Genomic DNA, 27,097 nt, shown 5'->3' on the forward strand with positions numbered 1-27,097 from the left:
TGAGTTAAAAAAAAAAAAAAAAAAAAAAAAAAAGGTGCAAGACTAGTCGAGTTTGGTTTATACACATTAATCTGCCAATCAACTTAAAATCCAAAGTAAGATTTTTCTTATACAAATAGACAGAGGCAATAAACATAGTAAAATTCACTTGATAACATTATTCTTTAGTTCTTCCTACAACAAGTTCACAATTTCCATTGAGTTCTACATCTCAGTAGCAAAATTTTCACTGCTTAACTAAAAGCAGAGGAAGCAATGAAGATACCATTCATTTAAAATCTCTTCTCACTGCAAGTCAAGATATCAGAACAGGCTTAGCCAAAGCCATGTTTACTGAAGAACAATGAAGATAACCTAATTTTGGGGAAATTATAGGCAGGTTTGCTGCCCAGGTCAAGCAGAAGAAGGTGGAGGTGTGCCAGCTCGGCTCCTAGGTCCTTCACGGTTGAAATTGAGGAATTGAAAGGCCTGGCGGGTGGAGAATAACCACCGCTCGCCAATTAGGCGTAAGCAAAATATGTAAGAAACCAAGAATAAGAGAGAATATATTATAATGAAAGATTACAATACATTGTATCTCCTTGTGTATATTCTATACTTCTATGGACCTCTATATATACTAAACTAGATACAAAATTAGTCCTAATAGGAGGAATAGGAAATTACTAATAAGAATAGGAAACTAAGATAGCTTCTACTAGGAATGAGACAAAGGTTTCCTAATATTCAACATTCACTTTCCAAATCCGCAATCTCTTCTGGAAGACCCCACTCCTCAGCCTTAAAACCAGGGCACATGACCTCCAATTGTTCATAGATAGTCTTCTGCATCATCCGCATACCCTGGAAAGTCGCCTTAGCTCTACTCTCCTCCAATGTGTTGTGAAGAGCTGGGTTGGATTCGACCGCATCCAATTACGAACTCTTGGCCATCTTCATTAACCGAGAATTGAGAGATAACTTCAGAAAGGAAGGGCAAGCTAGTTCTGCATTCAGCCCGGACACGCTCTTCAAGCTCCGCCTTCTCGAGTTCAGAGACCCGTTTCTCCAACTTCTTGGTCTTCGCCTGCTCAGCCCATAAGCTCTCTTTGGCTTCTTCCAGCTGACCTGCCTGGGCTGATATTTTCTTGCGAGCCTCCTGCAATTCAGCCTCCAGCTCGGCATTCTGATCTATGAAAATCGTGGAGGTAGCAGCATTCTAGAAACAAAAAAGCAGAATTGGTTAATGGTCAGATCAGAAAGGGAAAATTATAAAAGGATAGATATGTTGAAAAACAAAGGGTTGTGTCTGTTTATGAATAGGTGCTTAAATTAACAGTTATGTGTCTGTATATACATGCACTATGTTTCTTCATTAGAAACATAGAATTAGAGTAATATATTGTAATCTTTCAGTACTATATACATTTTCTCATTTCTTGATTCTTCATCTCTGCTTCTGCCTAATTGGCGGGTGGTTGTTGTTCTCCACCACCAGGCCTTTGGATCTTTCAAATTCAACATGATGATTAAGACTTACTTGGAGGGCTTGGACCAAGAAATATTCGCGCTTGTCTTCTGAGCTCATCCTGTTAAAGATTGACATGTCAACATGGCTCAAAAACTCTAGCCCAATGTCAACAGCCTGACCTTCCCTTAGAGCTCTTCTCCATCGTTGACCTTTGGAGGAAGCTGGCTGTACTGGCTCGGCAGAAGAGCTGGCGGGCTCTGATGAGGTAACAGGTGGAGCTACCTTAGCGGATCTAGCTCCTGCTACCACCTCCTCGTGAGTAGGCCTGCTGGTCTTGACTTGTGCAGATGGGTCATCGAGGATGAAGCCTGGTTCATTGGGACCATAATTAGCAGGTTGGGGCTCTGCTTTGCAAACTTGGGTTGGAGGAACAGAGGGACTGCCAGCAGGATCGGGAACATGTTTGGCTCTAATCTCTCTTCCTCCCTCCATAGGCCCGCCGCTTGGTTTCCTCCGAGACATCATCTTGGCCAATACTTGTGGGGAAACCTTGCTGGATTGAATGACCCTCTCCTCCAAACGAGAGGCAGAGGAACTATGATTGGTAGTGAGACCGAATCTTATCTTCTTTGCAGCACCACCAGCAGAAAAGGTTTTCCTCTTCAAGCTTGCTGTGACTTGGGCCAACTTGGCTAATCTAGATAGAATGGCTGAAGGGGTAGAAGTATCAACATGAGGGCTAGATGTTTGAGCCCCGATAGATGGCACTGGTTCAGTCTTGGCGGACCTGGATGCCCCTTGAACATTGTTAATGGGTGGTGAGCCTTGTGCATGAGCTCCAGATGAAGCGATCCCCACATAGATTGGAAGACCTGAGCCTGATGAACCACCTACAATTAGAAGCAGATCCTGATCCACATTAGAGAAGATAAGACAGAACAAATGAAAAAAGGAGTATTATGAAAATAAAGACCAATTATACTTACTTCCATCCAGCTGATCCCGGATTGGAGGGCCAAGTTTCAGATCTGAAAGGATCTTGGGTGTGATGCCCTTCAGTCCATCTAACTGTAAGGCCCTCAGAGCTGCCACATCTTTGTCGAGGGCATCTGACCTGCTGGGGCTGGCAACCTTAGTAACCTTGGAGGACCACTGGTTCACAAACCCAACTTCATCTTGCTCCAACTTTACGAAGAAATACTTATACTTCCAACTTCTGGTGTTCTTGGGAATTTTCTCAACCATCCGGCGATTAGGCCTACTTTGAAATTGTACAAAGCCTTCTATCTCACCAACCCCTTCAAATATAATAAACATGTATTGAAACAGCTCCAATGTTGGCTCTTTTCCCAAAAGCGCATGGCCCATAAGAAACAATGTGATCAATCGATGACCGTTAGGAGGGATCATTGCAGGGACCAAGTTGTAATGAAGTAGCACCTTCACCAGAAATGGATGCAGGGGGAAACGCAGACCTGCCTTGATGGAGTCATAGTGAACAGCCACATAAGTCCCATCCATGGCCATCAAACTGCGACATCCATCCGGAGCTGATGTCTTGAATTTGCGCGAGATAAGTTTACGTGCCTCACTATATTCTGCTTTTGAAATGTCTAGAGGAAGGTCCCGCACAACTCGCCTCTTTATTTGGCGGAAGTGCCCTTCAAAATTCTTATCTGGATCCACCTCTTCCAGGCCTCCATTAGAATAAGCCACTCCTTTCCCTTTTGAGCGCGCAGCAGATCCTACCTGATCTTCCCCCGTCATTTGATCCACAACCAGGGTATGTGGAGCAGTACCAGGAATAATGGGCTTGTTCTCATTAGTTTGTACTGTCTTCGGGTCAGGCATGAGGATATTCACTTCAATTTCCTTGATAATGGTCTCACTAGAGCTTGAAGAAAGGGTTTTTGAAAACGAAGGGTCTGGACTCCCACTGTTTTTGGATGGACTACAATAGCTGTTCTGGCCATATTCGGCCCCACTATCCGATGTGGGCATGGGATTACAACTCCCACGAGGAGAGGTACCTGTAAAAGAGAAATGAGATTAGCGTTTATGGGCATTTAGGTCAATACGATCCACCCAACAATGGGATTCGAGATAAAAATCAAAGAGGGGGTCCTCCACTCCTCCCAACTCAAAGACATCATAGCAAGAGATCAAACCTTGTTCAGGTGAAACTTGAAAGAAAGTAAAGAGGGAAGATTAAACCAAAACCATACAACTATCAATTTCAGTAATCATCAGTAAAGTAAACAGCATGACATACATTAAAATAAATATATTCATAACCAAAATATAATGAATACCTGATAAAAAATTTGCAAAAACATGTAGGGCTTAGGGTGATCCACGTGAGTCTTCTCTCAGGAGATTCAGACACACAGATTGAAGAAACGATAGCATATACAAATTTGGGAACCCGAATAGCTTCTTCACTAAGGTTCATCCCGACTATGCAAGGACCCGAGGTTTTGCAATTTTTATATTATTATTTATTTTTCTAGGATTTGAAAATTAAGCAATATTTATATACGAGGGCTTGGACCGGGAAATACTCGCGCTTTTCTTCCGAGGTCATCTGGTTAAAGATTGACAACATGTCAACCCGGCTCAACAACTCTAGCCTGATGTCAACAGCCTGACCTTCCTTTAGAGCTCTTCTCCATCATTGACCTTTGAAGGAAGCTGGTTGGACTGTCTCCGCAGAAGAGCAGGGGGGTCTGATGAGGTAACAGGTGAATATGTGATGTAAATAGCATCATCTAGCTATAGTGTTATACATATATAAAAAAAAAAACAAATAAAATAAAATAAGACCTGCATACTTCCATTCCAAGAAGTTTAATATGCCTATTGTGCGTGTGTGTGTGTTTTTTTCTTTTTTGCATATTACATATTTCAAGAACCCAATGAAATCCAATAGTCTGCAATAAATCATTTTCTTTCTAACAGCTTACCCAACAGTAAGCAAAAGATACTGGGAAAAAAAACAATCTGAGAGGTAAAATTGTAAATCACAAATGAAGCAAAAACAATAAAACAAGATAGGTTACAAAGCAAGTCAATCCAAGTCGAGCCTTGGAAAACTGGCATATATAATCCTGATCAATGCTTAAAAATGATTAAAGCACAAATTCTTAAGAAAAATGACAAGATCAAAATTCTGCAACAACCATCAATGTTTAAATCTTCATCACAGCCATAGAAAAGCCAACATTGGCAGCACAAACACAAACTAGTTCTTATTGACGGTAGTCAAGGTCATCTGGATATGGACAGAGGAGGAGGCTCTGTTAAGCAAACCAGTGCTGAATTTTTCCATTCACAGTGATCAAAGATGTGATGGAACTTGCATGATGATGGAGATCATAATTACAATTTACAACACAATGCAATATGCATACAAAATATATACATGCACACCTACGGACACACAATTCTGACATATATATTACAGCAGAAAAGATAATACAACATATTTACTTAAGTAATATGAACTTCACCTGCCCCAATGTGGTCATGCCCTTCTTGTTTAACAACTTCCTGTAGAAGAAATAAAAATTAATGGCTAAAAATGAGCATGAGTAATAGAATTCATATTCAGTGTATATTGTAAAAGTAAATACGTGAAGATGACTTACTCATGCTACAATTACTTTTAGAGTTTTAGGTTAGCACTCAAAGCACATCTACCACTACCGAAAAATCTTGCCACTTCTGTTGGCGAAATGTACATAAAATTCACCAACATGTGTTTTCTTAGTACAAAAAAAGAACTATGAAACTTTAATGTAATGTAGTGGACAAAGAACATGTTCTTCAATTGCAATGCCGTATTTAAATGCACAATGTACATCTGCAAGTGACACAAATCTACTTAACAAAAAAAAAAAAAAAAAGGAGAGAGAAGCAATTAGATAAGTGTTATTTATCAACAGGATTTTTTATAGCATCTTTCAACCAGCAAAACCTTGGGTGCTAGGGGGAAAAGAAGAAAATGAAATAGGTAAGACACTAGATGCTCCAGCCCTGCTATGCCGTGCTTTTTGGGCCGAATCTTATTTATCGTAGTTCTAAGAAATGGCACACCATGCCTCGCTTAAGTACAAAAGCAGAATATATGGCTGTGGCGCAATCCTGGATCAAGGTCACTTAGATGCAGTATTACTACATAGCCCTTTATGGGATGCACCACTCTCACATTGTGACAATGTCAAGGCTATCTACCTAAGGTCACAATTCTATATTTAGTGCACATATGAAGCACTCGAAAATTGACTATCGCTTTGATAGAGTGCAAGTGGCTTCATGAGGAGTTCATATTCAGTTATTCACTAGTCCTTTCTAACAATCAGGTCACAAATGTATTTACTAAAGAACTCGCATCACATTGCTTCAACAAACTCCAAATCAATCTTCGCATCTTTCCTTCAACTGGCTCAAGGGTATGTTAGATACCTAATATATTTAGTGTTTTTAAGAGTCCCACATTGAAAAAGTAATACAGAACATATGGGTTTATAAGGTCATTAGTTAGACTAGCTAATTGATTGGATTCCATCATTTAGTGGTGGGTTTGGCCCATGTGCATTATAGCTCAATTGAGTGACCTTGGTCCACTCTTATAGATTATAACAAGTGTGAAATCAATAATAGTATAGTAGTAGTACAACTATGCGTCAATGCTACGTAGAGTATATTGCTATGATCAATCTCTAAGTCCGGTAGTCCGCAACAAGATACAATATGTGTTGTTTAACAACAACCAGCTTAAAACATTTTAACAAGATAAATATGTTTATCTGTTTAACAACAACCAGCTAAAGCATATAAAATGCCAAAGCATCTTTCTTTTCAGAGCAAAGAATATGAGTTGGCAGAAAATTATGTAACTGAAAGAATGTCAGGGACGCATTTATTTCGGGGATGAGTTAAAATATTCAGTTGTTGTCATTCACATTAGTCTCACAATTACATCAACTGATCAAAGTTAGGTCATCCAGATTTTGCACAACTTGAACAAAAGAAAAACAAAACAAAACAAAACAAAAAAAAAATTCAAAACCAACCATACTATCTTAAATCACAGCTTCCCAGTCATTGCAATAACCAGGTTACTGCATTTTGATAACAATTGTTCACAGAACGCCGTGCTTATATATTCATCAATAAAACTCGAGTAAAAACTAACCTATTAACTGAATAGGCACATTCACTTCTATGTCAGGGTTTTGGAATTCCATATAGTTCCAAACCTAGAATAATGAATCAATGTTGTAAGTTTAAAGTTAACCTATCACGTTATTCAATCTAAAAGTTAAACTAATAAGAAATCACCTTTCGGAGTTGGTCACGTTGCCTCCTTTCCAGTTCATTGACTTCATTCTGGAGCCGGCGGCGCCTGATGAAGTATCTCAGCTTCTCACCACCATCGGTCAGACTTTTGCTGGATTCACAGCATAGTATGTCCTTGGCCCTCGCATTCCTATTCCTGAGCGTATGCGTATCATCCGGCAATTCCTGTAGGTAGTTCTTACGTTCATCGTCGTCCATCACTGTTCACAGCGGTTTCACCGGAAATTTTTTGAGTACTAAAAGCTCGAACTCATAACCTTACACATAGTGAACCAACTTGATACCAATTGATCACAAAGTCTTTAGTAATTTCTATATTAATTTAAAAATAAAAAGTGTTAAATTGGCTCCCCAAGTCAGGTGGATAGTGTAATTAAGTCCTTAAAGTAAAAACAAATTTTATTCAAGTCTCCTAACCCGTTAAAATTGTTCAATTAAGTCCAAATTGACTTGTTTGTCATGTTAAATATATATGGTGTTGACACGTGTTCATTTTATTTTATTTTTTAAAACAAATATTTTTTATTTATTATTTAAAAAATTATTTATGCCTCATTCCGGCAACATTCTAATCCAATCCGGCGAATTTCCAATCAACCCCACCAGTTTTCCTCATTTATCCTTCCGCTAGATCTTCCCCATTTTCTTCATTCAATTCCATCGCACAAACACACAAATTAGACTAACTAACTCGAAATTGTCGTGAAAATCAGCAATCATCTCCATGGATTCAATGTCACTATGTTTGCAGCTGCTCTTGATGCTTCACGTCTTGTGCCTCGTAACGACGTTGTTCACGGAGCCGCCGTCGGTCCCCGACCTCCTCTTCAAGTTCATGAATTCTCTGACTAATGCCTCACAGCTGGAGCATCAACAATGTCCCGTATTACAAAAATGATACTCCTGTTTGCATAGGTCTGATCTGCCTGAAAGGACAATTCAGTCTGAAACTGAAAGGGATAGGACTCGCAAGAAGAATCGACGTCTATACGCTATCGCAGCTCAACTCCTTGACGCCTCTGCACTCTGTAAGCGTGATGAATAACAACGTTAAGAAGGCGACCATCTCTGGCATGTGACCTTTTGGTCACTTCTTTCGTGTTTTTCTTCAAATTTTAGCAGATCTGTTCGAAAATTTGTCGGAGTTAATCGAAATGTTGCCAGAATGAATTAGAAGGTGGCCAGAATACCAGTGACCTGCATTAACTGGTTGATGGGCCTCAATGCATCAAAATGACATGTTTATGAATCTAATTGCAACTTTGTAATGTTTAGGGACTTAATTGACTTTGTAGGTAAAGTTTTAGAGCTTATTTGACCCTTTACGAAAAATATGTTAATACACAAATAATGAAACAAATATTTAAAAGTATATATATATATACATACAATCCCATGAAAAAAACACAAACACATTGAAGCACTATTATTTGATTAAAACTTGGAGTCTCAAAAGTAATAAATTTTTTAGATATCCAAAATAAAACTATAATATCATCCACACCGACTATAGAGCACCAATCTAATTTTCAAATTTTCATTATAGGGCAGATGCAACGCTGAGAATGCGAAATAAGTGCTTCCCCAAAGTGAGCCAATTCAAAATTTTAAGTACACAGTAAAATCACCAAATACAGAAAAAACCCACCTTGATTTTCAGACTTGTATAGAGAACAGCTGCTGGGGAAGACATGGCGGCACAAGTTGGTAATTTTACATTGTTCAGCAAGGGAAGGGTATGGACTCAGAAATTCTCTGTATTTTTTCTATACATGACGCGCTACAAATGCTAAAGCTTTGATTTTACATGTACATAAAGGTTTACCTGTTTAATCATTGATCTTTGTATTCTTATCAAGAAGGGCAGCGGAATTTTTTTTCATCAGCGTTATATGCGCAGAAACTGCAGCACCTCCAGCCAAACGCAGATTTTCGGATGTCCCTTAAGACACCAATGGGGGAAAAGCCGGGTGCAGCAATCTTTAGTTTGTAGATGAAAGGAAAAGTGATGGCACCCTGCAGATTTATGGTGTTGCATATGAAGAAAATACAGAGGTCTCCACGTTTTTTGGTTTAATCAGGACACCAGCACTGGCCAATATCAAAATCAATGTGACACAGCGATGTTATCTCATCTGGGCAGGAAAGATTAATCCACTTTGGTTCAGCAAAGATGCACATCTTTTTAACCACCTGAATCTTTTCTTCGCTTGCTTGCTCGGGTCTTTGCTTTTGAGCTCTCAGCGGGTTCTGAATCGAGCTGCTTTTGAGTTGGAGGACTACCTGATTTTGAATTCTGAGGCGCTGCTTTTTCTGATTGACATTCTGGTTTCGAAGCTTCTGTTGCCTCTTCATTGGCCAAGTGTTTCTCGTATAAGATGGCTGAATCCAGGGCATATAAGCGGAGTGCGAGGGCTGACAGGGTGGAGATTTTGGCAGCAGCCGAAGGTGATGACCAGTACCACCAGTCATTCCTCAAGTACTCCGTCTTTATTGTGTCCTCTAGTATGATTGTTGCTTGAATCATCTGACAAGCAATGAACTCAACTCAATCTTAAAATGCTCCAACAAATATAACAAAAGCACTGAAAAAAAAAGGGTAGGAAAAAAAAACAAAACAAAACAAAACAAAACAAAACCGGAAGCATACAATTAAAGCATGTGTTCCATCTCAACTAAAAGTCTCATCTCTTTTTATTAGGTGACGCAGAAATTCGAATTGGCTCTGATACCAAATTGAAGCATGCGCTCCATCTCAACTAAGAGCCTAAGTTGATAGTTGGATTACACATTTATGTTTATATATTATATATATTCTCAACACATACAACTGTGTATGTTCATATATTTAATTTGAAGATATTTCAAAGAATAACACATTAACACTTGCAACAGTTAAGTAAGAAATGATCTTGCAAGAATGAATGTTGAAAAATTGGCATTTGTCCATAGCTCTTAGAAGCAAGAGAATATAACTTCTTTTAAAAAAACAAAATTTTATGACAGAATAATTTGGATTTGAAACATTCAACCTATAAGGAAATAGTTTTGTTTTGTAACTAATCATCTGATAAAATATAACTCCAGTAACTGAGAAATTTGAGAATGCCAATCTAGTATGGTCAAAATCATGTAAAATATTTGTTTAACAGAAGACACAAGGAAGGAGCATTTAATCCAAGGACAAATGGTGTCCAACATTTCACGAGGACAATTATCTTTTGTGCCAGTTCATTTCTATTAGGCACTAACTTCCTGCCAATTGCACACTTGCTTGTTTATGTCTTAAAAGATTAATTAAATAGGAGAGGAAAAGTGAAAAACTGACCTCATAAACTGTAGCTGCAGATTTTACAAATGCACGCCAGGAATATCTTCTGTCTGAGTGTGATCTTGACACTCTCAAAGACTCTTCAGGTAGAGCAGCATCCATATCAAGCAAGTTGATCTTTAGACGCCTCAAAATCTCAAAATCCCTGCCTACCAATGGCCGTACAGAGGATTCACGAACAGTAAAGCTTTTATTTATTCCAAGTGCTTGGCTTTTGACCTTCACAGAAGACAATTGATTCTTTTCATTCGATAATGTGGATCTGCCTCTCCCAAGTTCCAATTCATCATCAAATATTCCATTTTCATTACTCGGCAGATTATCTAAGATGTGGACTTTTCCAGGAATACTGGGTCCAGTGTTTGATTGCTGCTGGCAAGTTTCCACTACTGTAGTAGTTTCTGTAGCAACCTCATCTTCTGTAGTATGGAACAATCCAACAGGATAATCAAGATAGGGAGTTCTACATGGAATAAAGGATGGAGCACCATTCGAGCCAATCAGTCCAATTTTCTTTATCTCTTCCTTGAGTGAGCTTTGAACAATAAACTTGCGTTTGATCTCCTCAAACTTAAATGGACATTCTGGTTCATCTTGATGTTCAACAGAAGCAGACTCATTACTGTGCTTCTCATTTCTAAATGCAGGAACACTACCTTGCTTCCTGCTCTTGGATGCTTGATTAATACCATTACTGGCCAAAGACTTCTCCTGACAGCTTTCACTCCTCGTCACTTTTTTGCGCTTAGAAGAATTTTCCATTATCTGGCTACTCTCAAGAAATTCTGAGTTGGACTTGCACTTGTTACTGGCATGCTGCGCCAGCTCCTCGGCATTGGAAAACGTTTGGTGACATGAGTAGCAATGAGGCCTAGAAATCCATAACGGCTCTAGGCACAGACACCTATATATACCATCCTTACATGGGACTTTCACTGGCAAACCTGGGTTCTTACAGACTTCAATTCCGTCCATTTCATTGCAAGAGCCAAATTTCTTGGATAAGACAGTCATAGCCTTGGTGACCAGAAAACAAGAATCTAAAACTTTTCTGCCTTTGGAGGAGCCAGAATCTGAAACTCTTCTGCCTTTGGAGGAGTCAGACGCACTTAGATCTTTTTTCTTCTGGATCAGACCATCAGCAAAGTTGGAATGCTTGGATTTATAACTCACCCACTGCAAAATAGACTCCTTCAATTCCCTCTCTCTTGTGTCATTATCTCTTAGCCATTCAAGAAGTTCTTTGACTTCCTCGTCAGATTGGTAAGTTGTCCATTGACAAAAATTTGGGATGCCAACATTGTCCCCAGAAGCATACCAATCCAAAACACCAAACTGTCTTGAATTGTCCATACCAGAATGATAAAAATTTGTAGATAACCTCTGCTGTGCACTCACACCTGCATTGGCTACTATCTGCAGACAAGAACCAGACCTTCCAAGAATCCAGTAAGGTCTGCCTTCAGAATCCCGTCCCAGAAATTCCTTTCTAATAGACACCTTATAAAGTTCTGATTCTTTCAAGGCAATTGAATCTTGCAAAGAACGAATCTCACTCTTCAAAGATGCAAGTTGAAGGTTGAATGCCTGAGAAAAATTCACATCACCAGGGTTAGAAGATTGATTCACACAGCTGCTGCTGAGGGAACCAGTGGAATTATGGTCAGGCAGGACATGGGCAGTAGATGGCAAGGAATTGGAACTACTCTCTGGAGACTCCTGCTGAAAATCAACATTACTACAAGCATTGCCTTGTACCAGCTCATTTTGCAATCTTGCTACTTTACTAGATTGCGTATGACAATAATTATGTAAATTACTTAATGTATCGGTAGACTTTAGTCGATTGACAGATGTTGCGCACGTTTCCTCTAAACTGTCTTTTGAAGTGCATGACTTTGGCTTTTTACTGTTGTCCATCAACTCATTCAGTTGCCCACCATTATCTAGCTGTCTAAAACTACTAGACAGGGACTGTGCACCACTTTCAGGCACCTGCCCATTTAATTTACCATCACTAACAACACCAGAACTGAAGGCATTAGATCCAGAGTCTCCACCATGCCCAACATTATTTTTCACTTTAGCCAAGTCTGCAGTGAAAAATTCTTCCCTTAGTTTCAAAACCTTCCATTCAGAATTGAGTGAACGTAACTTCTGCTGCAAATCAGCAGACAGAGAGGCACATTGATCTATGTGATCACGGATAATGGCTGAATTCAGTGCCTCATCACACAAAAATTTCATTAGGAAAATTCTCTGCATCAAAAGAGGAAGAGGTTTTATGCATACATCAAAATTTACAAAAATAATAATAATTATAATAATAATAATAATAATAATAATAATAATAATAAATAAATAAATAAATAAATAAATTGTAAACCACTAGTGTCCTATCACATATTCTTGAAAAGTAAATAGTCTATTAACTATTAAAATGTGAAAGTAAAGCTGAATAAATGAATTATAATCTTTTACCCCCTTAAAGACCATAACCTGAGGACATATTTTCTCTACTTAAATCAAATGCAAAACAATGCTAGCAAAGCATAGGCTCATAAAGAAGAAGTTTGATGGCATGTGGTTTTCCTTCTTCCCAAAAATATCTGAAGGGAAGAAGGATGCAGGGGCACAGATTGTAGTTTAATGCTTGCAATTCCTTTCCCTCAAGTTATTTATGCATGTTTTACAGTGGTGACAAGGCGAATATTCTAAGTTCTTGGCCCTATACAAAAATGCAAGAGAAATTCCAAAGACTTATTCTGACATGTTTGCTCCTTCAATGATCAAGTAAAGGCCAACAAAGAGTAGATTTGAGCCTTATAAAATTGTAATGGCACAAAGTAAAAAACATTGAAAGACCCACCTCTTGTAGAGTAAGTTCCCAATACTCCTTCAACTCCATGGCCTTCGCTAATTCACTGAGTGCCTCCAAAAGCTTATGAGAAAATTCTTTTTGATACCTTTTTTTACGACATTGACCAACATTTTGACTAATATAGGTGGCACTTCGGGAGAGAGATTTTTTAGCAACACATGAAGGGCAATACCAATTTCCATCAGGAATCCTGACAAGTGGTGGGTCCAAGCAATATGTATGATACTCGGAATCACAACTATCACACAGAAGAACATTGTCATCATCTTTATCCATGCCACAAACTTTGCATATTCCCTCATCCCAAGGGGCTTTAGGAAGTGAGCTTTCATTGACACGAGAAATAAAATCATCACTTTCTTTCTCAGCTTCACTGTTTAAGCAATTCTTGTCCTTGCACTCTACAGTTTTCTGGACAAAGGAGAGAACCTGAAGTAGAAATAATCATAGCAAAGCTCAGATGAAGATAACATCATTGAAAAAATCAGCAGAGCTTTGCAATTGATGATAACACAAGCATATGTATTATACTATTATCAATTAACTTTATGCAAAGCTTACATGTTTCCAAATGTTCTCTAGGACAGAATAACAAGGAGCTGAAATTAGCTTTTTTTAAGGTGCAAAGAACTCAATATGAAAACAAGACCAATATCCATTAAATAACAGCATAGAATATCGTCTATTAATTGCCAAGAAACTTGTACTAAGACCAATAATGATCCTCAAAGACCATAAGTCCAACAATACTACCTCAGAGATCATATGGCAGTCATATGTGCCAATATATAATGGTGAATATGAGTATATGACTATACGATGCACATAATATCTAACTAAAAAGCACATCTCGGTGGTAAACATTAATGTTTGCCAACAACCTTACAAATTATGATGGAAAAAGATAGAATAAGCTACAACAGTGATTGTGTAATACCCCATAGGCAAAACGAAGATGGTTTCTAATTTTCTATACATTTATATAGGAACCAGCAAAAACAGCGTTAGAAAAGGTTATCAATTCTAACCTCTTTTTCATACAGTTCCTCAAATTTCTCAGATAAGGTTCCTGCTAAGCTAAGCAAGTCAGGCTGATCACCATATGCAGTGCATATATTGTTCCAAACCTAAAGAGGGAATTTTTGAAGAGAGAACAGTAAGCAATTCTGCTAATAGAATAAAATGAAAACACTGTACCACAGACACTTACACTGATGCTCAGTTTACAATCTAACTAGATCAAATTATGAGCATAAAAAGACAGAAATTTCTAACCAAAAAGTATTACAAATTCAGTTATACTAAAATATATGCATAAGACAAATTCCTAACCAAAAAGTAATACCAATTCATTTATACTAAAATATATGCATAAGACAGATACAGATAAACATGAAAAATTATTTTATAAGAGGGAGCATTGGGTTTTATGAGGTGGCTGTCCCCAGGACCCCAGCTAGACAATGTAAACATGCTGGAAGGACATTCATTCTTGATGTACTAAACATATCAGCAGCAAAAAAAAAAAAATTCCAGCCTTGAAGGATGGATACCATCATTGTGACTAATATACCAGATACAAGAAAACAAGTTATATATAGAATGATCTGAAGAGACTAAAAATCATCTCTATATCATTACTAGCATCTCCCAATGATTTAACTCCAAATTCCTGACATGATATACTCTCTTATGAGAAGGCTTACCTCCCGAACATCATCAACAAAAGATTCATATGATCCTCCATAAGACCCAGCAGCCAGTCTTAGGTCAATCGTCCTGAAGTCTAAAGGACGAGATACCATTGCAGGATATCCAAGACGTCCTTCATCGTCATTATCATTGGGCATCAAAACTGTTCGTCCCAAAAGATTGCAGAAGACTCTATCTTCATCTGCAACAATAGCTTGACGCAACACAATCCGACATTGTTTCATGATGATATCAGATAGAGAGCTGACACTCTTCACCTTTTCCTTCTTCTCAGGTTTAAGTTGCATATTTTCATTGTTTAAATCTGCCAGGACGGAAATTACTGCTCTCTGCATTCAAGTAATTCAACAAATTTGATTCTGGACATGTTATAATACTATCTTTGTCAGGAGGTTAAAAAGTAAGTTAATTGTCTGTTCCAGAACACCACTAATAGAATCCAAGAAAGTAGAGAAGAATCACCTTCGTAGGGCCTGATGCATTTCCCTTGTAAACCTCCTTGCTGATTGAATGTTCCAAAATTTTTCTTGCCCATTCAGGGGGATTTCTATCCAAAGCCTCATTAATGCACTTCCTGATTCTAGCCCCAACATTTGTTGGTAGCTTTCTTACTGGTTCTAAAAGCCGTGCCCATTCAGGGACTTCACCATCATTTGTGCATGCAGCATCAGATTCTTTCTCATCTATGCTGATTACATCACTTCCAATCTTCAGTGAACCATAAATTTTCCTTTTAGCCTCTGCAAGAAGCTGAGAGTCACAAAAATTAGAACCTCATTGTTAAACAATTTTTTTTTAAATATTGAATTCCACAGAATATGCAGAGTCCATCAAAAGTTTCCCTCTGAAACAAGCAGTTACCAGAAAAGGCACTTTCTGAGTAGAATGTCTAAACAAAAGGTAAGCAATAAAAAGAATTGAACTGTATCAACTGCTTGGGAGGAAATAAATGATACAACACAAAAACCATAAAAATGGAGTCAGTGCATTTCATGTATTTTATACAAATTAATTAAAAAACACTGTATGAAGCAGTTTAAACATGGTTAGGAATTAAGAAATAGACACTATAGGCAGTAAAATATAGCTGAACAATGATGCAATATTATGGTACCCATTAACATATCAACAAATAAAACCTATTTTGAATATGCATCCATAAATAACAATGCTTCAACAGTGGCACAGTGCTAATATGTTTTATCATTTTCATCATTTAATTCATTACAGGCACAAATATACATATAAGTAGTCAAAATTCACTCAAAAACCATCTATACAATAACAGTCTACTCAATGCCATCAAATACATCTTGCATAAACAAAGATAATCCTTATCATACTTTAATGCCCCTATAATGAAAACCCCTTCATTAACTATCACATTAAATAACATATGTCAATGTTCTCATCAATGCTGTATCTTTATCCTATAGTGTTGCAGCACATTTTTGTTCAAGCAATGTCAAAGATTCAATTAGAAACCAACTCTTCCATCAGATTTGAAATTGAGCAGCAAGAAAATTGGCAAACTCATTAAAAGAAAAAGGAACTTGTCAGTCTTACCACAGCATCAGCTTCTAATGCAGCAACTCCCATAAGAGAGCCACAAAGTGTCCCACCATCACCTCGTAAGCAATGAAAAATCTTTCCGCTCTCACGGCAAGCAGTCTCTGTGGAATCAAGGTTACCCTCCATGGATAATACAGCTAAAATGTATCTCCGAGCAATTTCAGGCCAAGTAACTTCATTGACAGGAAACATATCAAGTTTAGCTTTCTTAAGAGTAGCTAAATTGTCAGCATCTTTCTTTCTTCCTCTTCTAGGTTTAGATTCGGCAACATCAAAATTAGGATCCACATAAACTGCAACCTTCATAAGGAGGTCCTTAACTAAAACATTTAGAAGAAAGCTGTGAGTTTTTGCCAAAACTAGACCAGTACATCTGCTGTCTTGATTATAAGTCACATTGCCTTGAGAAGACTTCACCCCGTCTCCATATACTGTGGTGTTACCAGCATCCACAATATCAGATTCCTGATTTACACACGGATTCAGTCCATCGATCCATGGACTCAATAGTTCATCTTCAAGTTCCCAGAAAGAAAATGGATCTTCCAGCCCCAATACCTCAGAAAAACGCAATGAAAAATCCCAAACCTGAACAAATTTAAAAATGAAAAAAAAAAAAAAAAAAAGATAAAGAAAGAAACCAGTAAGCATATGGACAGAAAGTTACACAAATGATTAAGCTAAGAATTTCACAAACCTGGAGAGCGTCGCCTATCAAATAAGATGGAAGCTTTGACATAAATGGTTTGCCTGAAGGACAGGGGCCTCTCACTTCAGATTCTTCTTCTAATTTTCTGAGTCTTTTAGATGTTCTAAAAAATTCATATGATTCCCTATCATCTTGCATATGACTCTTCCTTTTAGACTGAAGAAACCCACTTCCAACTGTTCGAAGAGTTGACTTGTGTTTCCTTTCACTCAAAAGTTTATAGCCTGTATAGTTCAAAATGCCAGGAAGCTGTTCTAGAATTTCCTGCACAAAATCTGCATCTAAGCCAAACCTATCCTGTTCAAACCACTTTACTAGCATTTCACAAGTGCTGTTAAACTCGCTATCACTGTGCACTGCACGAGGAAAATTACTAGGTGCTGCTAAGCAAGAAAATTTGGATAATGGACCAAGGCTATCAAGTTGTTTCACATCTAACTCACATATATCGTGACTACAACAGAACTGAACTGCACCTTTTTGCTTATATGCCTCATGGCTAGCAAGTAGAAGAGTCTGGGAGACCATTTCCCATACAGACGACAATGAACTCCCTTCCACAAGAAATTCTCCAAGGCTATCCCCTTGGCCAATGACATCAAATGTTTTGTTTCCAACACTCACTGGCAATGAGGAATTCAGTTTTTCCACAGCAAAATCTTCATCTTCTCTTTGCCCTGTATCATTGTCATTATCCAGAGTTGGTGGGCTGCAGTCTCCCAACATCATCTGGACAGAAATACTATCATCATCAAGTACACCAAATACAGTTGAATCATCCTTCTCCACTTTGTCATACTCGCTAGAAGAACTCAACTGTGGCCTTGAGAGGACTGTGGAACTATCAATGTAAGACTGCATGCTGCATGGATATCTTTGAACCCTGAATTTTGGGCCAGAATCACCACCATCTGTAACATCACATACAAATATTGAACCAGAAAGTTTATCATGCCAGCTAGATCTATAGCCCACAGGCCATATTTGGTTATTGCTATGGTAGGATGGCCGTGAATCCAAATGGCCAGTTGAAATAAGTAAGAAATCTTCAAATTGAACTGGGAAGCCATCCTGCAATAAAATAATATTAATAGACCAATGTTTCAAGGTACTTAGGATCAAATTAAACTTCAATGAACTAAGGGTGAAGGAGAATGAACTTTATATTAAAATTTACTAGTTTTTTTCTACTTTTTCTTTCCTTTTTTTTTGGATAAGTTAAACTATTATTGATTAATTATTAAACATCAGTTACCTTAATATTTTGCAAGAAGGCACCACTCTCAAGGAAGCTGCTACGTGGAGCATTAGAGCTTTGATTACAGCTTCTGGTTCGCATTGGACCTGATGCATCTTTTCTTCTTAGAATGTTATTTGATTCTTTATGAACTAAAGAAAATCTATTGCCTCCATTTTCCATCTCTATGGTACGAACACCTGATGGCAACCCCAGATGAGAAGCAACATCAGCCATTGACTCAAAAGTACTTCCATCAGGACCATGATATACTGCAGATGTCTTGCATCTTTTATGGCAAAACTTAAATTCCACATTCCATCCAACTCCTAGTGTACCTTTTCTTTCAGCAATATATTCTCTAAGCTCTTGTAGATACAGCTCACTTGCAGTACGGTTAAGATGTTTCAGTGGATCAGAATGACCAATCGAGGATCTCTTTTCAAACATTGAACGTGGATCATTCTTTTTGAAGTTTGTATCAGAAAGTAGTCTCTGGTGTGTTGTATCTTCAAATCCTGATCTAGCAATATCTATTGTAACATTAGAAGCTTTCCGAATATCATATCCATTCTCCATGGAATGAAACTTAGAATATGTACTTGAGGAAATAAATGTACAGCCAGAGATGGAAGAATCGCATGCAGTTTGTACTCTGCAAACACATCACACAAAAAAAGACAATTAAGCTACAGGGAAGCTAAGTCAGACACCAAAGTACCAAACAAAAAGAAAATATCATATTGACAACAAATATAATACAAAATAATAATAATAATAATAATACTTCAAAACTACTACTCTTTCTGGTCAATATTGTGCAAATATGGAATGAAGTCACAATGAGAAGCTATTCTCTTAATTTTGTTAGAAAAGATTGTGCATACATCAAGGGAGAAACAATTGAAAAAGAACAAATGTCACTGATCCCTATTCTTTAGCCAGTCAATAAAATGAGAGAGGGGAATGATGCAGAACCATCATGAGAAAATATTAGTATTTTACAAATAAATATATCAGCAAATGAAATATGATATTGGACTTTTATTGTTGATATTTATATTTGAAGTATATATATTTATTTGTATTGGCAAAATAGTTCCAAAACATTGAAATTATTGACATTTCTTTCCAACCCTATTCATCTCCTCTCACCGATACCTTTGCCTATTCCACTTCCTCTCCTCTCAACTTCTTAATTTCCACTTCTCCTACATCAGGGAACATCAAAAGGGTACTATAAGTCTATAACACTAAAGAACTTCCTCCCATCATTTCTTCAACACAAATGAAACTTATAAAAAAATAGTTCCCTTCAAAATAAAATAGAAAGCCTCCTAAATAGCATTCATTCCTTAGAATTTCTCTCCATGAAGTAAATACCAATGATCAAGAAAGTGACAATATAAAGCCCAAGAATTAACAAACCAAAAAGAGACTTGCCTAATTTTTTGACAACAATAAACCAAATGGAGGTCTAGTGGGTGGCAAAGAGCCATTACCCCTACTGGCAAGGATGAAGCTACAGAAAGCTAACCAAAGTACCAAACACACCGACAATTATGAATACTATTGAGAAGGCTTGTGTTTAAGAATGAGGATGCAGTAAATAGGTAGTAAGCTTCCAAGATGAAACCTGCATTTTATAAGTGATGTGGGAAAGGATGGGAAATGATTACCAACTACTAAGTCCCAATCCTAGTAATACAACTCTGAGGCATAGTTTTGATGGAGCTTATTTCCCATTTCTCAATCGCCAAAACCGCTTGTTTGGAAAATTTTATCACTATGTTCAGATATGTTTTTCAAAAGAGCTTATAGTTTTTAAAATGTCATTTTAAGTTTATTTCCATAAGATATTTCAGGAAGCTTATCAAAATGAACTGAAAACCCGTTTTCCAAAGAACAATTTAAAAGGCAAGGACTTGTAAGCTGTTTTGAGCATGCTGAAAAGAGCTATCTTAAAATCACTTATTTAAGTTGTGCATCCCAACTAGATCTTTGTTCTAAATTGTAATCCTAGTAGCCCATACTCAACAGTGATAGCAGCAGAGGCTAAACCGCTATATTGACAATGGTAGCTACAGCAGCGTAAGGTCTCGTTAGAAAAGAGGCAAAAGTATGGTTTCTAGGGTAAAAGTTAGATTCGGAAAATATGACACTTTTTAGGTATTGGGCCATTCAATGCTGATGGGCTTTGCTATCTTTTCAAATTGGGCTAGGTTTTCAGAATATTGTAATGGGTCATTCCCGCAAGTGCAAGTCTTAGTTAATTATTTATTTTAAAAAAAAAAAAAAAAAAAAAAAAAACATAGTATTAGCACAAGAAAACATAGAAATTTCCTAATTTATTAACTAACAGCAGTCATAACCATGCAAGTATTTGCCAGGAAATAAAAAATAAAAATATCATGACAAACAGTAAGATTTTTGAACTAGATGTAACCCATAAGATCCAAGGCAAATTATCAGACGATGGGCATCACAAAAATATAAACACTTTGATCAAACAGACTAACATTAGACAAATATGTGAACAAGAAGAGCTTAAGTTATTAACTTCATGTCTGGTATGAAACCGAGCAAATCCTACATTCCTACATGGTTGAATTGGCAAGTTTGCAATGAAATACAACAGCCCTATCCCAGATGGCATATCAACAACTAACGCTTAACTCCTACTAACAAAAAAGAAGCTAATGAAACAATATAGTGTTCTCGTAACTAACAACACTATTAAAAAAAAAAGATTTCGCATATCATATAAAGGTGGCTTATCATGTGCCTATTATGCTATGCATAGGAGGGTTCAAAGTATTAAAACTTCATGCTGCTTCTTACTTTCTTATATTTGTTAAAACGATGAATGAATTTAATTATGTGAAGACCACATGCCTGGTTCTAAACACAATTAATATTTCACTTTTTAAGTATATTATCCCTTTGATGTGGCCACATTCAAATATCACCAGCATAATCAACTATTGCTAGCATTTGACTTTTTTATACCCCTTCAAAGAAAGAGATCAACTCATCTGAAAACATGGAAAACTGCAAAAATAATTTTTGCAATACAAAAGATAAGGTAAGAAGTCGCAATCTGGATACGCGAAATCATTGATTTGAAACAAATATGGAAAACTCAAAAGTGCCTGTCATTTTAAAAGTATCAAAAAGGGTAAGAGATCGTCAACACATATTTAAGTAATTGGTTTGCCAAAGAGAAAATTATTAAGTCTAGTGGCTCCGTATATATTGAATGGCAAGGCACATTATGTCTCCAAATCCAATGTACATAGATTTTCAATGTATTTTTGTAGGTTTAGCTCATTGGCATGATACAAATTACAAAGTCATGTTCCTAGCTTGAAGTAGAAGATTGTAGTAATATGCAAATAGCTAGCAAAGGAAACCATAGGAATACTTTTCGGGTATCTTTCACAAGGTTGTACTTGTTGATGAAAGTAGAGAGTGCATGAAGTCATGAACAAAAGTTGGAATCATGTGAATATAGAGTAAAAGGTAAGATGTCAACATTGAGCAGAGCAACAACTCCATATCATTGTTGTTAAGGCGGACTTTCAAGGCGATGTGGCGCCTAGTCGCCTAGGCGACGAGGATATTATAAAATATAATAAATCAATTCACAATTTAGCATATAAACATATTCTCAAATCTCAGCAATAAGTACTAAATTATGCAATAATTTAGCATTTCCAGCATGGGTCTTTAGATTTAGCCTTCCTTTTAGGATCCATTGATGGATCGTAATTGGGGTTATTTTCATTCTCAGCCATAACCTATCATAAAACAAAGTAAACCACCACTAAGCCGAGGCTGGGGGGGGGGGGATCATTGTCTCAGGCTCTTAGCTACATATTAGTAGGGTTTTTTTTAAAGGCAAGGCGAGCTCGTTAGGTGACCGGTATCCAATGATCAAACGCCTAGGTGACACCTTAATAACAACGCTCCATATATGCACTATAATGCCAATGCCACGTTGCTATAGGCACTAGAGTCAAGAAGGCAGCGTATTGGATATAATAGATATGCCTACCTGTACAGAGTTTGGCATAAATTGATCCTTCTTAACGAAACGTAAGTAATTATTGTTTTCCCAAAAATAATAATATTAAAAGGCACCGATGAGGTGCATACAAATTTACAAAAGCTATGCAAATCGGTCAATACAGAATGAACTATCAAGTCCATGAAACCATCAATTACATTTACAGACCTTTCTCTGCACCAAAAAGCTATTGTCCCCAACTTAATGTATTTTTACTTATGGGCGTGAGCTTAATCCCTTCAGAGCAGCTTATATTTCTTTCCAAGGTTACCATAGAGGACATGAGGAGGATGTTTGTCACAAACTCCTGGTTGATTTTTACACCTGCAACCTCTATAGAAGAAAAAGTCCTTCCACGAATTTGGCAAGCCCAAAGAATTCCAAAACGCAACAACAGCATGTCCCAAAGGTCAATCGTTACATCTCAATGCAAAAAGAGAAGCATGCTCCAAAACCAACAGCTACCTTGCATTATTCCTTGTAAGAAAGGAAAGTTGTAGGATGATGCGAGACATTATAGAATTAAGGTTGGCTGGATAACGTAGAGAAGTGTCATTGGGATTCTATGCAACCATAAAGCTTGAAGGCAAATACTAACGCAGTCATTGGGGCATTGGGCCAATTATGCTTTACTAGCAAGTATTAGGATTTAGGCGGCATTAAAGCAAAACATCAATAAAATTGTGAAGGGGTGAAATAAGAATGCCATGGTGGATGTGTGGAGGTACAAAATCATATGTAGAAATGAATATGATTGGAGTAAGGCACAAGTGGTGCCAACAGATAAATTGAGATTTGAGAGAGAACAAATTGAGTTTATGACAGGCCTATCGTATGTCTGGGCCAAAAGGAGTGATATCTTACTAGGCTAGGAGATGGAGAAAAGAGTCAATACTAACTTGAGTAAGTGTTAAGAAAGCCATGCTTCCAAAGGGGAATATACCATGTTACTGTTGAAATGAGCCGAAGAAGAACAGATACCAAGCCCAAGTCATATTTTTATTAATGGTTAGTTGAGTTAATTTCCCTCCCTATTGTGTAAACTTCATATATGTCACTTGTAGTAGTTTGAACAGTTGAACCACATCCTTATCGCATTTCAAAGTGTTAAAGCCAAACATATTCAACAAAGTGTGCATTTTATTTTATCTAAAGCTAAAGTTTAACCTCTGACCATAGTTCTCACATGGCTTCTTCACTCCTTAAAGTTCTTTATACATGTGCACGCTATTTGTTTGTTGAAAGTCTCAACCAAATATTCATCATAACTTATGAGAGTTCATTTGTACAACACAGTAATTTTGTGGCACTAGAATTCCTCCCTCTTGATTTTGGTACATCAGTAGGGATGTAGAATTTGACCTCCTGACCTCTAAATCTAGGAGACCTTATCTTAGCCACTTAAGCCTAGGATAACTGGTAATCTATCTCTTATGTGGCACTAAATGTGCAAATACATATCTTTCATGTGCTTCACTACAAAAAAGTGTGCACTCTAAGTTTTAGAGCTGCTTTGAGCCTCGTGCACTTTGCACTCTGTTAAGAGTCCCACATTGATAAAATAAGAGAGAGTATATGGATTTATATGGCCATGGGTTAGACTAGCTAGTAGCTAATTGGTTGGATTGAATCTTTTAGTGTGGTTTGGCCCATGTGCATTATAGCCCAATTGAGTGATCCTAGCCCAATTTTGGTTTATAACATGGTATCAGAGCCTGTTCGGTCCACTTTGGGTCCAAGCTTTCGTAAGCCCGCTTTGCCTTTATAAGGCCATGGGTTAGACTAGCTAATTGGTTGGATTCAATCTTTTAGTGTGGTTTAGCCCATGTGCATTATAGCCCAATTGAGTGATCCTAGCCCAATCTTGGTTTATAACACACTCCAACTACAATGACTGCAGTCACGGCACTGGTTGATTTTTTTCACTCACCCACATTAATGACGAAAAAAAGAAATAAAAGCACAAAGGAAAAAGATTCATGAAGCCTCCACTTTAACCACTGTTGATTTCTCATTGTGCTTGATAACATAAGATAACCATTTTCTCCACAAAGCAAAGGCAAGACTTATACTTCCCTAAATTCCCAATTCTAAATCTGATTATGGATGGTGACAGTGTATAATAGAAAAAAAGGATTGAGAGAGGAAACAAACACCAATTAACTGGCTTAAAGAAAATTCTTGAAAACTTAAAGTGATAAAGAAGTAAAGAACAATAAACACCCTGCCACAAATTCCTTAAAACTCACACCAACCTTCCTGTTTATTTCCCCATGAAGAAACTACTTCCCTTACCTCAATCCAGTTCCAGTAAAATAGGCTCAACCTTACATTTTCATGTGCGATAGCAAACATTTCACATCAAGTGTCTAGTTTATAACATTGTTCAGCGTGTAATTGGCACACACATATATGTTTGTGTTGGAGATTCTTACTAAGCCAAATCCAGGGTATGTAATTGAATACATAAACAATGAAACTACAAGAAAAGGTTGATCAAGCATCATTTATATCAGAAGGTGAAACTCGAACAATTCAATATACAATAAAGCAAGTGAGAGAAGTAGATAACAAAAACTTATGAGATACAGTTAGGTAGGTAAAAACAGTAACAGTTGGGTATGCCGTATCCCTGTATGCAATATGAGGTATGCTGATAGTCTTGGTAGCCATGCAACAATATACTAGAGCAAATTGGTAATAAATAAATAATATGCACACAATAAACAACATCTATTACACACCTAGCAAATGGTGTTATGTTTTAATTGTTTTTATAGTCAGGGAAGGTCCTGTCAGAGTCTATAAATCAGAAGGTTGATAAAGATTTATATGGATCCTACTTCTCACTATGCTTCCTACAAATGGAGTTTATCTTCTTGAGTAGTTGAGGAAATGTTCACATTGAAAAAATCAGGAGGCTCACAGAGGGATATGGTCTTATTTTTCAATTTGAAAGTTATCCATTTATAACCCCTATGTATGATGCATTATCTATGTAGGCAGAAAATAAAATGTCCATGAATCAAGGGTTTCTAGTTTGGTTTATTCCTTATGCTTCTCAGCCTGGCTTCTTATCCTTGTATGTAGCAGCACCTTCATGAGGGCTTGAAGCCAACAAATAACATTCTAAACTACAATATACAAATTCCAAATGAACATCCATGCAAAGATTCACAGCTATCAAAATCAACTCTGTATGATAGACAGCATTAGTGTGCAAGCACATGCAAAGAATAGCACTATGCAAACCCAATGAGCAAATTAACTGCATAATTTGAAAATTGCTTAACTAAACAGGAAGAAAGATAGCAGAAGCACAAAATTCCACAACTTCAAATCCATAAAAATGAAACCTTTTAGCTCATATACAACACATATTGCGGAATTGTACGCAAGTCGATTTCTGAAGTAAACTAAAAGCATAAAGAAAGAATTAAAATTCATACTTGCCAACATTTCGCTCGCCATATCGCCGCCCCACTGTCGCATCTTCATTCAAGTCAAGTACAAAGCCTTCATGTTCCAGCTCTCTCGGTGGCGGCGCGTTAATATCCAGACCTAGAAAGCCCACGTCGTTGCTTTCACCACCGCCTCGAATCCCGCCGCCTCCGGCATTTCCTCCTGCGCCACTACGACGGGCACTATGTTGTCGGATCAAACACCCCAAGCACATCCAGTCCTTGTCCCCGTCTCTCCTCCGGCGCTCACAAACAGAGCAAAGCAGACTAACGTTATCGGACCCTCGAACCACAGCGGGTTGCCTAGGCTCCACATTCTGCGCCACGGCAGCAGCAGCTCTCGGCGGCGGGTCAATTAAAACTACGTCGTCGTCATCAGCTTCCCTGGGCGAAGACAGAGGGATTTCGTTGAGATCGATGTGAAACGGCAAAGCTCGATTCGCGCTGGACGACTCCATTTCCTGCTAAACCAAAACCAACTCCGGGCACCAATTCCAGTGAATTCTCTCAGGCACATCAACAAGCATTATATGCGAGTGCTGGAAAACGTAAAGTTGAGGTCTTTAACTCCCTTTCTCTCTCTACAACTCCACTCTCACACGCACACAAGCAGCAATGAAATTACGTATAGCGGTGAAAAGGGGGGATTTTCCGTGAATCCAGAATGAAATTGGCCGACAGGGTTTAGAAATTAGAAATCGTAACCGGCAAAGGGTTTAGGTAGAGAGAGAGAGAAAGTGAGAGATGTTGTCCCAAAGCGAAACGAAAGAGGATGAAGAGAGAGCGGAGTTGTGTAAGTGCGTGTGGGGGATCGAGCTCGAAGGGGGGTAGGGTGGAATGGGGGTGGGGGTAGGGGTGGGGGGTGGGTTTTCTCGAAAATGGAGAAAAGTGAAGACCGGGGCGCCGGGGGTGCTACGTGGTGGGTTTTACGTTCCGGCTTTGGGGGAAAATGACGGAAATAGCCTTTGTTCAGTGAAGACTTGGCTGTGGACCCTACTGCTGACATGGTTAAACGGATATAGATTTAGGAGTTCAGACAGCATTTAATTTTTGTTTAAATAAATAGAATAAATGGTCAATCTTATTTGGAAATTACACTCAACAATTTGGCATTTATTACTGTTTTCCTCATTTTATGGTCAAACAAACTATTTTCTAAAAATAAATAGAATATATATGGTGAATCCCATTTTAGAATTACATTCACAATTTGACATTTACTATTTTTCTTATTTTAGAGTCTACCTATTTTTTTTTGTTTAAATAAATGGAATAAATATGTTGATTCGGAATTACATTGGCATTTACTGTTT

At 37.7% G+C, this 27,097-nt stretch overlaps 2 protein-coding genes across 4 annotated transcripts; both read right to left on the reverse strand.

Annotated features, from left to right (window-relative positions):
• Positions 1-278: 278 nt before the first annotated feature.
• LOC109159968 lies at positions 279-7,051 on the reverse strand. 3 transcript variants are annotated; one of them, XM_019308083.1, is made up of 7 exons: positions 6,794-6,932; positions 4,960-4,999; positions 3,763-4,176; positions 2,437-3,480; positions 1,520-2,340; positions 732-1,198; positions 279-437 (listed from the first exon to the last, which is right to left on the reverse strand). In XM_019308083.1, exons 4-6 carry the CDS (start codon positions 3,449-3,451, stop codon positions 863-865), a joined length of 2,172 nt encoding a protein of 723 aa, XP_019163628.1. In that variant the 5' UTR covers positions 3,452-3,480; positions 3,763-4,176; positions 4,960-4,999; positions 6,794-6,932; the 3' UTR covers positions 279-437; positions 732-862. The 3 variants fall into 3 exon arrangements, with proteins under 3 accessions (XP_019163628.1, XP_019163629.1, XP_019163627.1); XM_019308084.1 differs by lacking the exon at positions 6,794-6,932 and adding an exon at positions 5,098-5,885; XM_019308082.1 differs by lacking the exon at positions 3,763-4,176 and having other exon boundaries at positions 6,794-7,051.
• Positions 7,052-8,317: 1,266 nt separating this feature from the next.
• On the reverse strand, positions 8,318-26,613 carry LOC109159966 (methyl-CpG-binding domain-containing protein 9-like). Its single transcript, XM_019308079.1, has 10 exons — positions 25,773-26,613; positions 18,273-18,909; positions 17,006-18,088; positions 16,303-16,896; positions 15,199-15,486; positions 14,730-15,065; positions 14,052-14,150; positions 13,012-13,452; positions 10,140-12,401; positions 8,318-9,338 (listed from the first exon to the last, which is right to left on the reverse strand). Exons 1-10 carry the CDS (start codon positions 26,240-26,242, stop codon positions 8,997-8,999), a joined length of 6,552 nt encoding a protein of 2,183 aa, XP_019163624.1. The 5' UTR covers positions 26,243-26,613; the 3' UTR covers positions 8,318-8,996.
• Between the last annotated feature and the right edge of the window lie 484 nt (positions 26,614-27,097).

This window comes from Ipomoea nil, unplaced genomic scaffold (genome assembly GCF_001879475.1).
Source record: "Ipomoea nil cultivar Tokyo-kokei standard unplaced genomic scaffold, Asagao_1.1 scaffold2845, whole genome shotgun sequence".
NCBI lineage: Eukaryota > Viridiplantae > Streptophyta > Magnoliopsida > Solanales > Convolvulaceae > Ipomoea > Ipomoea nil.

What these genes read in the sequence shown, in the direction of transcription:
- LOC109159968 (XM_019308082.1), bottom strand. Translation starts at nt 7,009, where the DNA reads ATGGACGACGATGAACGTAAGAACTACCTACAGGAATTGCCGGATGAT. An exon ending in AACGTGACCAACTCCGAAAG is followed by an intron (nt 5,000 to 6,793) that starts GTGATTTCTTAT and finishes TTTCTTCTACAG; the next exon opens with GAAGTTGTTAAACAAGAAGG. An exon ending in GCATGACCACATTGGGGCAG is followed by an intron (nt 3,481 to 4,959) that starts GTGAAGTTCATA and finishes TCTCTTTTACAG; the next exon opens with GTACCTCTCCTCGTGGGAGT.
- LOC109159966 (XM_019308079.1), bottom strand. Translation starts at nt 26,242, where the DNA reads ATGGAGTCGTCCAGCGCGAATCGAGCTTTGCCGTTTCACATCGATCTC. An exon ending in ATGCATCAGGCCCTACGAAG is followed by an intron (nt 15,066 to 15,198) that starts GTGATTCTTCTC and finishes ACTTGAATGCAG; the next exon opens with AGAGCAGTAATTTCCGTCCT. An exon ending in AGGAACTGTATGAAAAAGAG is followed by an intron (nt 13,453 to 14,051) that starts GTTAGAATTGAT and finishes TTTCTACTTCAG; the next exon opens with GTTCTCTCCTTTGTCCAGAA.